General features: G+C 37.0%; 1 protein-coding gene across 1 annotated transcript; it reads left to right on the top strand.

Annotated features, from left to right (window-relative positions):
- The first annotated feature begins 979 nt into the window (after positions 1-979).
- On the top strand, positions 980-10512 carry LOC132130572 (divergent protein kinase domain 1B-like). Its single transcript, XM_059542317.1, has 5 exons — positions 980-1555; positions 4015-4149; positions 6738-6845; positions 7352-7525; positions 8185-10512. Exons 1-5 carry the CDS (start codon positions 1490-1492, stop codon positions 8995-8997), a joined length of 1296 nt encoding a protein of 431 aa, XP_059398300.1. The 5' UTR covers positions 980-1489; the 3' UTR covers positions 8998-10512.
- Positions 10513-12415: the final 1903 nt, after the last annotated feature.

The raw sequence follows: 12415 nt of genomic DNA, 5'->3' as shown, positions 1-12415 counted from the left end.
AGTGATCACACTGTGTTGCATGGTCTCTGCAATGCAGAATGTTTTGCTCACAAAGTGGCGCATGCAAGATGAAACCTGTCCAAACACAAACCTGGCTGTAGAAGGAGTGTGAAGGCTTGACGTAAGAAAAGTGCAACCAGAAAGACTCAAACAGCCTGAAAGTGGCCTGTATACAATGCTTTATACAAATCTATGCACAGTTTAACTTGATATTTAAAAACCTGAAACCCCCAATCAAACTGAATTGGTGTGTTTTCACATTTTAGATGTTTACTTAAAAATAATAATAATAATAATTCTGAAACTTCAATCAACAGATACCTAATGTATATAGTTTTCCTATTTTGTGATTTTGTAACAAAAAGTATTCTATAATATGTTGAATCAAAAAGTATTCTTTATAAGTATATGTTTTTATTAAGTCTCATTTTGTCCTGATTATATTCTATTGACTGGGGTCAAATTGTAAGTTTTTTTTTTTTTTTACCTTTAAATAAATAATTGAAATTAAAGATATTTTTTCTCATTCAATTCTGTTCTTTTCTATTCATGCACACTGTAACCTGATATTTAAATAAAGTTACTGTTTTTTTTATACAATTATTAATGATAAATTTGTGACACTTCAGTAGCTTATAGATTACTAATTACCCAATGTAAAAAAAATATTGTTGAATTTATATTTTTTCCTTATTTTCTCCTTATTGTATTTAATCGCATTTAAAGTTAATTTTGTCTTAATTATTTCCTATTGTCTGTTGTGAAATCTAATGGATATTCTTGTTCTTTTAATTAAAAGAACTAAATTAAAGGTATTTAAAATTTTAATATATTTGATCTCATTATCTTTATTATATTTTATTTAATGATATTGGAATTTATTTTCACTTTTTTTTCTATTCTGCGGTAATCAGTGCCATTTAAAGGGACAGTGGAGTTTGTTTTCTGTCGGTAGCGTGAATCAGGGTGTCTTCCCCTTTAAGGCGCTTTGTAGAGTCACAGAGAGGCCGAATCTTCAGCTGATCGTCAGTGATTCTCATCTGAGCACCACCGACATCCTCATCCAGCCGATTCGCGCTGATCTTTGGGACAATGAGTCCCTTGCAATCAGACATCGGTCTAAATAACACGCAGATGTCAGAACTGTTTTTTAAAGCATCTTTGGCCGTGTCGCACCTTGTAGCGCGAGGATGATGCCTGGAGCTCGCGCGTCTCTGGATGTAGCGCATGCAAATTGATGTGTGTGCTCGCGCGTGTCCTTGAGTTGAGCACCACCAGCTTGGGATGTTTCTCCTTCTCACAGCCGATTGTATCTTGAAACGAAGGCACATGGCGATAAAATAAGAGTTTATGTGTATTTTTGCTCTTGTATGCGCTGGAGAACACCGCTGGCGCGTCGCCTGTAATGGAGGAGACGAGATGAGAAAGTGAAGGCGTGCTTGGAGAGCAGTCTTTATTTGTGTTGTGAATCATCTGTGTTACTGTGAAGATGCCGAGGAGTTTACGCAGAATGGTGCACCTGGTGCTCTTCTGTCCCCTTTCTAAGGGTTTACAGGTAAGTTTCATGCTTGAATGATAATGATAGTGTTATTTTTTCCATCAGAAACCTTATATAAAAAAAAATCGAAATAAACCAAAAGTACCATGGTATCACCTTGTTTTGGAACATGGCACCATAAATGTTTCATAGTCATGGTATTTGCATGAATATTACATGAATACACGAACATGGAAGTATTTCAGCACTATGATATGAAAACTGGGGCTAGTTGTCACACTTTTTACCCAGGTAAACATGTCTCAGACTTGGACATTTTCATAATTTTAGAAAAAAAAAAAAGTTTACATTTGTTGATATTTTGTGACAACCCTGATCTGCCATTAAATAACCTATCATAGGCTTTTCAGCAAAATGCAAACAGTAAAATGTAAAAAATAAAATGCACAAACGGCAAATATGCAAAAGGAACCATGTAAAAATATTAAAGTGAAAATACGATTGCATAATTGTTCTCCTTAAATAAAGTCATTGTGAAAACTTACCCCAGTGATCCATATACATTGATGGCCATCACTGTAGCTCCTGATTTATATGTATTGCATTCTTCTGAATTTTAAAAACATTAGTAACATAAATCATATGATAGAGGATCTGTCATTTTAATTGTTAAAGTTAATTCCAGCTTTAGCTAATCACACACACAGACGCACACACGACTGGTCTGAGTGCTTAATGCACACAGTATGCTGACAGTATTTCTGTAGATGGGCACTAAGAGCCCTCTTTCATAAGTGCACTCACTGTAAGTGCATACTGTGACCGTTTGAGACCGTGTAGGTCAACTCTGTCAGATTCACTGCTGAACCCTGCGCTGAAGATGTCACAGATGACAAATGCATCTTTCATTTCTCCCGAAAACAGCAGGGATTCGACCTAAAGTTAAACAAAATCTCAGTTCCTCAAGTTAAACAGACAATAGACCGTTATTAAAGGGATAGTTCATTAGAAAATGAAAGTTGTCTCATTTTGTTGCAAACATGTATGACTTTCTTTCCTCTGTGAAACACAAAAGGAATAATGTTTTTTTCCCCCCATTCAATGCTGAGGCTTTCAATCTTCCAGAATTAGTCAAAATCATTATAAAAATATCATAATAGTGGTCCATCTTACGTGTACTCCATATTGAAACTCTTCAGAAGCCATACAATTTGTTTTATTCGAAGAACAGACTGATATTGATTTATCGAGCTGAATTTGAGAACCAGAATCAGTTAAATTTGTGAGCAAACCATTCAGGCTGGAGTTAATAGATTCATTGACATGACTGGACTCAAAAGAACGACTATTTCATGCATACAACATCTCTACTTTCATGAGCTTTAATACATGTGCCAAGGAGAGCTACAATGCGATGTTTCAAAACTGTCAGTTTCCAGTAAATAATTAATTACATTTTTGCCATTTTCATTTTTTGCATGTTTTTTTTTAAAGCTCAAAAGCCTCATTTGTTGTATTTGTAGGAATAGTTCACACGAAAATGAAGATTGCTTAAAATACTCACCCTCAGGCCATCCAATATGTCAATGAGTTTGTTTGTTCATCAGAACAGATTTGAAAAAAATATAGCATTAAATCATTCACTCACCAGTGGATCCTCTGCAGTGAATGGGTGCCGTCAGAATGAGCTGATAAAAACATCACAATAATCCACAAGTAACCCACACCAGTCCATCGGTTAACACCTTGTGATACAAAAAGCTGCATGTTCTCATGAACAAACAAACTTATTTTTGAGTGAACCATTCCTTTAAAAGTTTCAGTACATATTATTTTATTGCATGTTTGAGCCTCGTTTTCAGCGAGTGCACACACTGAGTGAATTTAGGTATCTGATAACAGTTGTCTGCATCAACAGGCAGTAATCAGATATGTGTGTTTCACAGAGTCACACAACACAAACACACACTCTTTCCCACTCCAGCACAGAGAATAGTTACTGCCTTTGGCATTCAGTGCCCTTTTACACCTGAAAACTGTCCAAGAGACTACATTTAATCTTGTAAGGGCACATGCTAATGACCACTAATATCTCTTGCTATCACTTTCTCCCTCTCAATCTGTCAAGGTAGCATAAGCTACATTCACGTCGCAAGCCAAAGTTCCCAATTCCGATTTTATACTCAAATTAAAAAATGTTGTGGAGTTTTTCAAATGACCTTTTAAATATTGTACATATCGCATATGCATAAAATACCTTGCCCTGGCATATTCATCACAGCGTCATCAACACATTTTACAATGCAATTCAATATTAGTTGTCCCTACTATATGAAATTAGAACCACATTGGGCATAATTTATCTTCACTGAAATCACATTGCAAAATTCTAATATGTTTCCAATTTATTAAGTGGAAATAAGATGTATAAAAATGTAATAATTACAGCGTATCTATGTCATGTGAAATAATATTGTTTTGTGTATATTTAACCTTATTATGTGGTTTTTTTTCAGTCCCGTTTACCTGCAGTCAAGGTCAAGTACCTGTTGGTGGCGTGGTTTGGGATTCTGGTGGCCAGCTGGGTGATCTATATGCAGTATTCCTCTTATTCAGAGCTCTGCAGAGGACATGTTTGTACCATGCTCATTGTAAGTGTCTGCATCCTCCATAATGCATGAGTTTAGGTCCACATCTGTTCCCATGAGTGCCATTAGAGAGTAGTTTCGGTGGGGGAGTCGTGGCCTAATGGTTAGAGAGTCGGACTCCCAATCGAAAGGTTGTGAGTTCGAGTCCCGGGCCGGCAGGAATTGTGGGTGGGGGGAGTGCATGTACAGTTCTCTCTCCACATTCAATACCACGACTTAGGTGCCCTTGAGCAAGGCATCGAACCCCCAACTGCTCCCCGGGCGCCGCAGCATAAATGGCTGCCCACTGCTCCGGGTGTATGCTCACAGTGTGTGTGTGTGTGTGTGTGTGCATTTCGGATGGGTTAAATGCAGAGCACAAATTCTGAGTATGGGTCACCATACTTGGCTGAATGTCACGTCACTTTCACTTTTTTTCACTTTTTTTAGTTTAAGACGGGGTCCCTATTATACACCCGGCGCAATGCGACGCAAGGCGCAGAGCAAGTGTGTTTGCTAGTTTCCCGTCCAGCGCCACGTCGTTTAATTAGCAAATGCATTTGCGCTTATTTTTGCGCACTGGGCATGTTGGTCTAAAAAAGAGGTTTGTTCAGGCACTTTGCTGGCGCAGTGCTATCTTAAGGAACTGAAAATAGACTGCGTCATAGACCAACTTAAATCAGATCTAAAGTCCGGTGCAATGTTTTTTATTTGTTATTTAAAGAGCGTACACGCTGCTTATTAAACACAGGGACACACACAGCAGCACACAAACATGCCAAATATTAAAAATTAAAGGACTGTTTAATAAGCCTAATTCTGATACATGCGATGACTATCCATTATGACATGTAGGCATTATATATATATATATATATATATAATGCCTACATGTCATAATGGATAGTCATCGCATGTATCAGAATTAGGCTTATTTAATCAGAATTAGTAATTTATTTGCTCGCACACGAGCAGCTCCGTTTCATCTCGGAGACGCGTTCTGTCTTTGCGCTTGCCAAATTCCGCCGAGTAAATAACAAATCCGTCATGGCACGAGCGCAACTGGCTCTTAAAGGGAATGGGAGATGAGACTCTGATTGGTTTATTGCACGTTACGCCCAAAAACCACCCATTACTCATTAAGAGAATAGGGACAACCCGTTTAGACCATGCGCCCGGGCGCGCCAACCGTTTTTCCGTCATTAAAATAGCAAAAGTGGATTTGGACACGCCCCGAGTGCACCTGCACCGTGCGCTTTACACTTTACGTTTAGATCGTTAAAATAGGGCCCGTAGAGTGAGTGTCTGATGATTGACATACACTTCAGTGCATTCGCAGACGGTCCATACACACAGATGGTGTGATATTTATGCTGTTTTGCCTTTTAACATTTCACTGACAGGAAGTCATTGCATACATATGAGAGAGGAACTGGAAAGTTAAAAGGAGGAAGCAAGAGAGTTGACAGATCATAATTCTACCATTATGGATGCTAAATTTAAATATTCACTTTTTTTCTAACAGTAGGCTAATTATGCAGTGTGATTGTTTAATTACAAATTTTGTATTCATGATGCAAACACAACCCCCTCAGGAATGTAATTATTAACGTAATGATTTATATACACAGTCATGTATTTTTTTCTTAAAAAGATCATCTACTTACTCTTATGTTGTACCATCCTGTATTTTATATATCGTGGAACAATCAGATTGTTCGTGTGGTCAAGCTTCAAAATGATGAAAAAGTACCATGTTTATTTTTGATGCACTATCCTTTAATAAACTAAGTGGCTTTTAGTGCCTTAAGATGATGGTATAATATACATCTATACATATGTGACCCTAGACCACAAAATCAGTATTAAGTCACTGGGGTATATTTTTAGCAGTAGCCAAAAAAAAAACATTGTATGGGTCAAAATTATTGATTTTTCTTTTATGCCATAAATCATTAGGATATTATGTAAAGATCATGTTCCATGAAGATATTTAGTACATTTCCTACCATAAATATATAAAAACTTATTTTTTGATTAGTAATATGTCTTGCTAAGAGTTCATTTGGACAATTTCAAAGGCAATATTTTTTTCAGTATTTTTTTTTTTTTTTTGCACCCTCAGATTCCAGATTTTCAAATAGTTGTATCTCTGACAAATTATCCTATCATAACAAACCATACATTAATGGAAAGATTATTTATTCAGCTTTCAGATGATGTATAAATCTCACTTTTACAAAAATGACACTTAAGACATATATGTTTGTGTGTGTGTGTGTCAGTGTTGTCATTTAGTCACTTCGTGAAGCCCAGGGGAAGAAAAGCCCTTTTCAGCCTTCGTTTTGCACCTTGACAACCGCTTTGGTAGATATCAGAAATGAAAACCAGAAGGAAAAGAGAATGCAGATGAGAAGAAGCAATATGCTGCCTTTAGTCTGATCACTGCATTTGTTGGTGATTGTCTGCCCAAGCACCAGTCCATCATAACATTATGAAGCCCTCTGTCTGGCTAGTTTGTCTTTCGTTTGTTTCCACATGGCTGTTAAATCAAGAAAAGATGACGTTTGTGGTTAATGACTATCTCTTTCCTGTGTGTGCGTGTGTTTTAGTGTGATCACTATCACAGAGGTATTATCTCGGGATCAGTTTGCAAGTCTCTCTGCAAGGAGAAAACTCTGTCTCTTCAACGATGTCTTTCAGTGACACCAACCTACCAGGTAAACTCTCAAAAACACACAGATAAATGATTTACACAAAAAATGTCCAGGTCATATTTAAATGAAAAGAGAAGACTTTTTAACTAATAATTATAAATAACTATATTTTGCATTGTATTAATTCTTCATAACCGTTTTATTGCCAGAGGCATTGCATTTAAACATTTTACTTTTGTTTACTTTAAAAAAAAAAAATAATAATAATATATTACAATAATGCAATATATTAATTTATTTTGCTATGTTATTTTTTTAAATGAATTATTAGTATTATTTAACAAACATTGAACTACATTATATTTGTATAGCTTAATTTACTACAAATGCTACCATGATGTATAAATGTATTTATTTTGTTTACATTACAGTAATTAGAATATGTTTATATTTGTATCGGTATATTTCTATACCACACACACATCATTTTTTTCAGTGTGAAAAATACATATGTACGATTGCATCTGGCCCACATAATATGTATTTATGTATAATATACTATATTGCAGGTATACAGTGCTGTGTGGAAGGAGAAAGCTGTACTGGTAAAGTGTGGGATTGAAGAGAGCATGAGAGGAGAAAACGGTCCTGACTCTCTACGGCATGACAACAGGCTCTACGATAAACCCACCCGCGGAACATCCATGGATGAATTCAGAGCGATGCTGCATTCCTTTCTCAAGGTCTTTATTAATTTGTTGTATTTTTTCCACATTATACACACATATAACAAAAAATCAGACCTTCAGTTGACACAGAAACCAGTTTTTATACTCATATAGAGTTCTAGAACATTTGTCCTTAAATTCTATAACTTGATGTTTTGAATTTGAACTTGAATTGTTGTGACTATTTCGTATCTCAACATTTCTTAAACCTTTGACAATGAATAGATATCCCAAAATGTATGCATTTAATTTGAACCAATATTTTAAACTAAAAGCCACTGATTTAAAGTAAATTCCGAATGTTAAATGCAAGTAAGAATCTGATTCAAAATCAGTACTTCCACAGAGTTTTTCCACTTAACAGCCATTAGCATATTATATTTGATAGATAATAAAAGCATTTTAATACATGACAAATGCGTTGACCCAAAAGAATCAAATCACCAATCAAATGGTCAGAAATATATCTTGAGTATTTCAATAGATCACCCAGCACTTGTTGTGAATGATATTGGAGAGGTTTATGTCCTGCTTAGCATTCATTTGTTATTTATTATTTCTGTAAAAACAATTAAAACATTTTGTAATTCAGTTACCAATAAATAATATTCCGTCTACAAAAAAAAACATTTTAGGTTTTACCATGTCTTTCTCCTTCTTCCATGCATTTACAGGACAGTGTTGGTGAGCAGTCATCTCTTGGCACACTTGTAAATCGTGTCATTTCTCTGGCGGATGTCAATGGCGATGGCAAAGTTTCGCTAGCGGAAGCGAAATCCGTGTGGGCTTTGCTTCAGATCAATGAATTTGTATTAATGGTGGCACTGCAAGATAAAGAACATGCTCCCCGCTTGCTGGGGTTCTGCGGAGACCTTTACGTGACTGAACATGTAGCACACAGCGCCCTCTTCAGGTTGGAGGTGCCCAGTTGGCTGCAGCCAGTGTTTCCTGAGGCACTGAGTGTCGCTCTTAACCAGTGGCTTGCTCCTGCGTGGCCCCGTAGGGCTCGGATCACCATCGGCCTGTTAGAGTTCGTCGAAGAGGTATTCCATGGTGTACATGGAAGCTTCTACATATGTGATGCAAGCCCAAGACGGGTCGGCTACAATGAGAAATATGACTTCAAAATGGCAGACCTTCAAAGCGTAGCATCGGAGGCAACAGTCAAGGGGTTCCTGCGAGGGAGGACTTGCGAGGCAAACGCCGACTGCACTTACGGGCGGGATTGTACCGCAACGTGTGATCGATTGGTAAGGCAGTGCAACGTGGAGGTGGTGCAGCCCAACTTGGCCAAGGTCTGCGCGCTCCTGCAAGACTTCCTGCTTTTCGGAGCACCATCAAACCTGAGGGAGGACCTGGAGAAACAGTTACGCACCTGTGTGACTCTCAGTGGACTGGCCTCGCAGATGGAGGTGCATCATTCCCTTGTTTTGAACAACCTCAAAACATTACTGTGGAAGAAGATCTCAAATACCAAATACTCTTGAGACCAACATGATTATCAAGAGAAAGGCAAAGAAGAGCAAGAGAATTGGAGACTTCTAAAGAACAAAAGTGGGATCAGTACAGTAGGTTCTGGGGCGCCATCACAATAGCTGAACTCAGCCACTACAGACTGCAAATTCGTCGAACATCAATTGCAAACATGGAAAGTTGGTGAATTGAAGTTTTGAAAGGGCATACACTACATCCCCACCCTCTGTTTTACTTCAACAACTCAGATGAAGAACCTTGAACATTATAGAAACACATATAAAACACTTTTTTTTCTTTGCCCAAAAGGTTCAAGGGGAAGACATTTTTCTGACCATGCAACTCCTTCCCAAACGAGTTCTTTTTGGTGAACTTTTGGTTAGGGATCTGGGCTGCAAGCACAAGGATTGTAGGGCTAGTTTCTAGTAGAAAAACCCAAGGAAAGAGTTTCCAAGAGGACGGTCTTGCTCTATATCCCCATTTTCTTTTACTTTAGTGACTCAAATGAAAATCCTTTAATGCTAATAGAAAAACCTTCGGAACAATCTTTTTCTTTTTGCTGAAATAACCAAGGTTAAGAAAGACTTAATTTGAAAAAACCAACTGTAGGGTGTTTCTTTGAACATGTATCCTTTTCACATATGATATATTGTGTTCTGCTTGGTGTAATTGTGGGTAAGGATCTGGGTTGCATTCACAAGGATAATAGGGTTAGTTCCAAGAAGTAACCCATGGAAAGGAGACTTTCAGACAGGACAGTCTTGCTCTACATCCCTACCCTCTATTTTACTTAAAAGAATCCCCTGAAGACCCTTTAGCCCTATAGAAACACCTTCAGAAGAATCTCTTTCCATTGGCTGAAAAGTCCAAGGTGAAGTAAGGAACAAAGACAACTAGAGGACATTTATTTGACCGTGCAACCCCTTCTCAAATGAGTCCTTCTTGGTGAACTTCTGGTTAAGGATCTGGGCTGCAAGCACAAGGATAGTAGGGTAAATTCCAAGAAGTCACCCAAGGAAAGAGTATGGTCTGGCTCTACAACCACAACACCCTTAAGCAAGACATGCAACGTTTGGTTGAAACAGCAGGATTGTTCCTGGAACACTACTCTTGAAGGATAAACTATAGCCACACCTATTTTGACTTTCACTACAGAAGAAATGTATCTTTAGCTATGTTTGGAAGCACCCTAACTTTGAAGTCAGGAAGTGTTGGGACTGTAAACCAAAACATCCAACACAACCAAGAAGTCAACACTGAATTAATTAAATGGGAACGAGTGAAAGCTATATATTATGTCTTTTTACAGGGTGTATGTTGTGTTAAGTCTGTGTGCTTGTTCTAGAATGATGTTTCACAGGAAGCACTTTTTCAAGCAGTCTGGAGAGTTTGTGGTTGGATTTGTACTTGAACTGTGAGATTACCTTCTGTGTTTCTCAGGGTTTGTGTTTATGTCTGAATGTGTTTGGAAAGAAAATTACTATTAAAGGGGTTAGTTCAACCAAAAAAAAAAAAAAAAAAAATTAGGCTGTGTTTTACTCACCCTTGAGGCATCCTATGTGTATATGACTTTTTTTATTTCAGACGAAACCAGTAGGAGTCATATTAAGAGTCTATTCCAAGCTCTATCATTGCAGTCAGTGGGTGTTGCAGTTGAACAGTCCACAAATCGTCAAATAAAGCGCATGCATCCATAATAAAACATTTCTCACACGGCTCCAGGGGGTGAATAAAGGCCTCCTGTAGCGAATTCATGCATTTTTGTAAGAAAAACATCCATATTTCAAACATAAGAACTTTTCTCTCACTTCTGGTTTCTGTCATATGCGGAAGCCTTTTTGATGGATGACAAAGGACATCGACATTGTGTGATTACTGATTAGTGACAAATGTGGACACAAGACAAAACAAAATGCTGTTCATGAATTTCTGTATAAGCCCAGAAGTGACTGGTTTTCCTTTGCTAAAGTAAGGAAACTGTTTCCTGTGCTCCTGCATTTCTCAGAGGTGGGTGCATGAACGTCAGTCAAAAAAAAAAATTAAAAGAAATTTATGTGTGAAATATTGATATTTATATTCCAAAAATGCACGGATTCACTACAAGAGGCCTTTATTCACCCCCCGGAACCATCTGAGGAACATTTTATTACAGATGTGCGAACTTTATTTCACATCTTCTGAACTGTTGACAACCAACACTAGTTTACCTCCATCAGAAGGCTTGGAGGGGCCAGGATAATTTTTAATATAACTCTGAATGTATTCGTCTGAAAGAAGAAAGTCACTTTCACATAGGATGCGTTGAGGGAGATTAAAACATGGGGTGATTTTTCATTTTTGGGTGAACTAACCCTTTAACATTAATCCTGGATTCAATGGAATTATGGTGTCAAGGTAAACAAATTATACCATTTAAGGAATCAGTCTAGTGTGACTCTATGTGCAGGCTTATAAAACATGTCTGCATATAAACCTGAAAGTGTGTGTGCAAACTGTAAACCTCTCCTTGACTGTCGGTAGGTAGTTTTATAAACATCTCTTACACTAGTGTAACAAATCAAATCTCAAATCACATTTCATTACTGCTAAACAATCTGCACATCCTACATATAACCAACTAGAAGTATCAAGTGCACATTTAAAAACTTTGGTTTCCACTTTTCACTTTCAAGATCGTTCTCCTCCATTAACTTGTGAACGATCCTGAAATTTTTTGTTTCCTTGCACAGATTCAGGTACATTTAGGTGATTTTGAGTTAATTTCACAGACATAAATCACAAAGGATAATGAGTTTCTGTCATATAGTGTTCAGTTATCTTTAGTACAATTTCACATTATGAAATAATTTGACGCACTATGAAGTCATGTTTATTATTTTAGTTTGTGCCTCTGTAAGGAGAGCAGCACAATTACCATGGGTTTAGTGCTCAAGGCTCCTAAATACTAATTTATTTTTACCTCCATCCATTTGTTCAGCTGTTATTCACTGATGAGTAAATGTTTGAAACTTAAATTGTGTGTTTTTTTTTTTAAATACATGGGGTGCTTTTTTTGGTGAAGCACAGGCACACAAAGTACAGCATTTGTTCTAAAGACACAACAGCACGTATCCTTTTACTCGACCTTTAGAAAGAAACAAGGAATCAGCATATATTAGTCCAGGGAGACCTCCAAAACCACCTCACTTTCAAAAGGACGTGTAACTAACAGGACAAAAAGCATGTAAATTCACAAGCTGAGCAAACCTAAAACAAGTCATTTTTTTAATAATTTTTTAATGGTAGTAGGTAATAAAGAAATATGTATAATTACATGTGTCAATTTGTTAGTTTCATAAAATATGCTATAATCAAACACTGCATTATAGCATAGATTACTATATAGATTATAACAAAACAACTAATAAATAAATAAATCAGATTTAAAAAATC

The sequence above is a fragment of the Carassius carassius genome, chromosome 47 (assembly GCF_963082965.1).
Source record: "Carassius carassius chromosome 47, fCarCar2.1, whole genome shotgun sequence".
NCBI lineage: Eukaryota > Metazoa > Chordata > Actinopteri > Cypriniformes > Cyprinidae > Carassius > Carassius carassius.
This window is presented reverse-complemented; position numbering and strand designations above follow the sequence as displayed.

Bases quoted from the DNA above. Each gene is read 5' to 3' on its own strand.
- LOC132130572 (XM_059542317.1), top strand. From the start codon at position 1,490: ATGCCGAGGAGTTTACGCAGAATGGTGCACCTGGTGCTCTTCTGTCCC. The intron at 4,150-6,737 runs GTAAGTGTCTGC...CGTGTGTTTTAG, and splicing joins ATGTTTGTACCATGCTCATT to TGTGATCACTATCACAGAGG. The intron at 6,846-7,351 runs GTAAACTCTCAA...ACTATATTGCAG, and splicing joins CAGTGACACCAACCTACCAG to GTATACAGTGCTGTGTGGAA.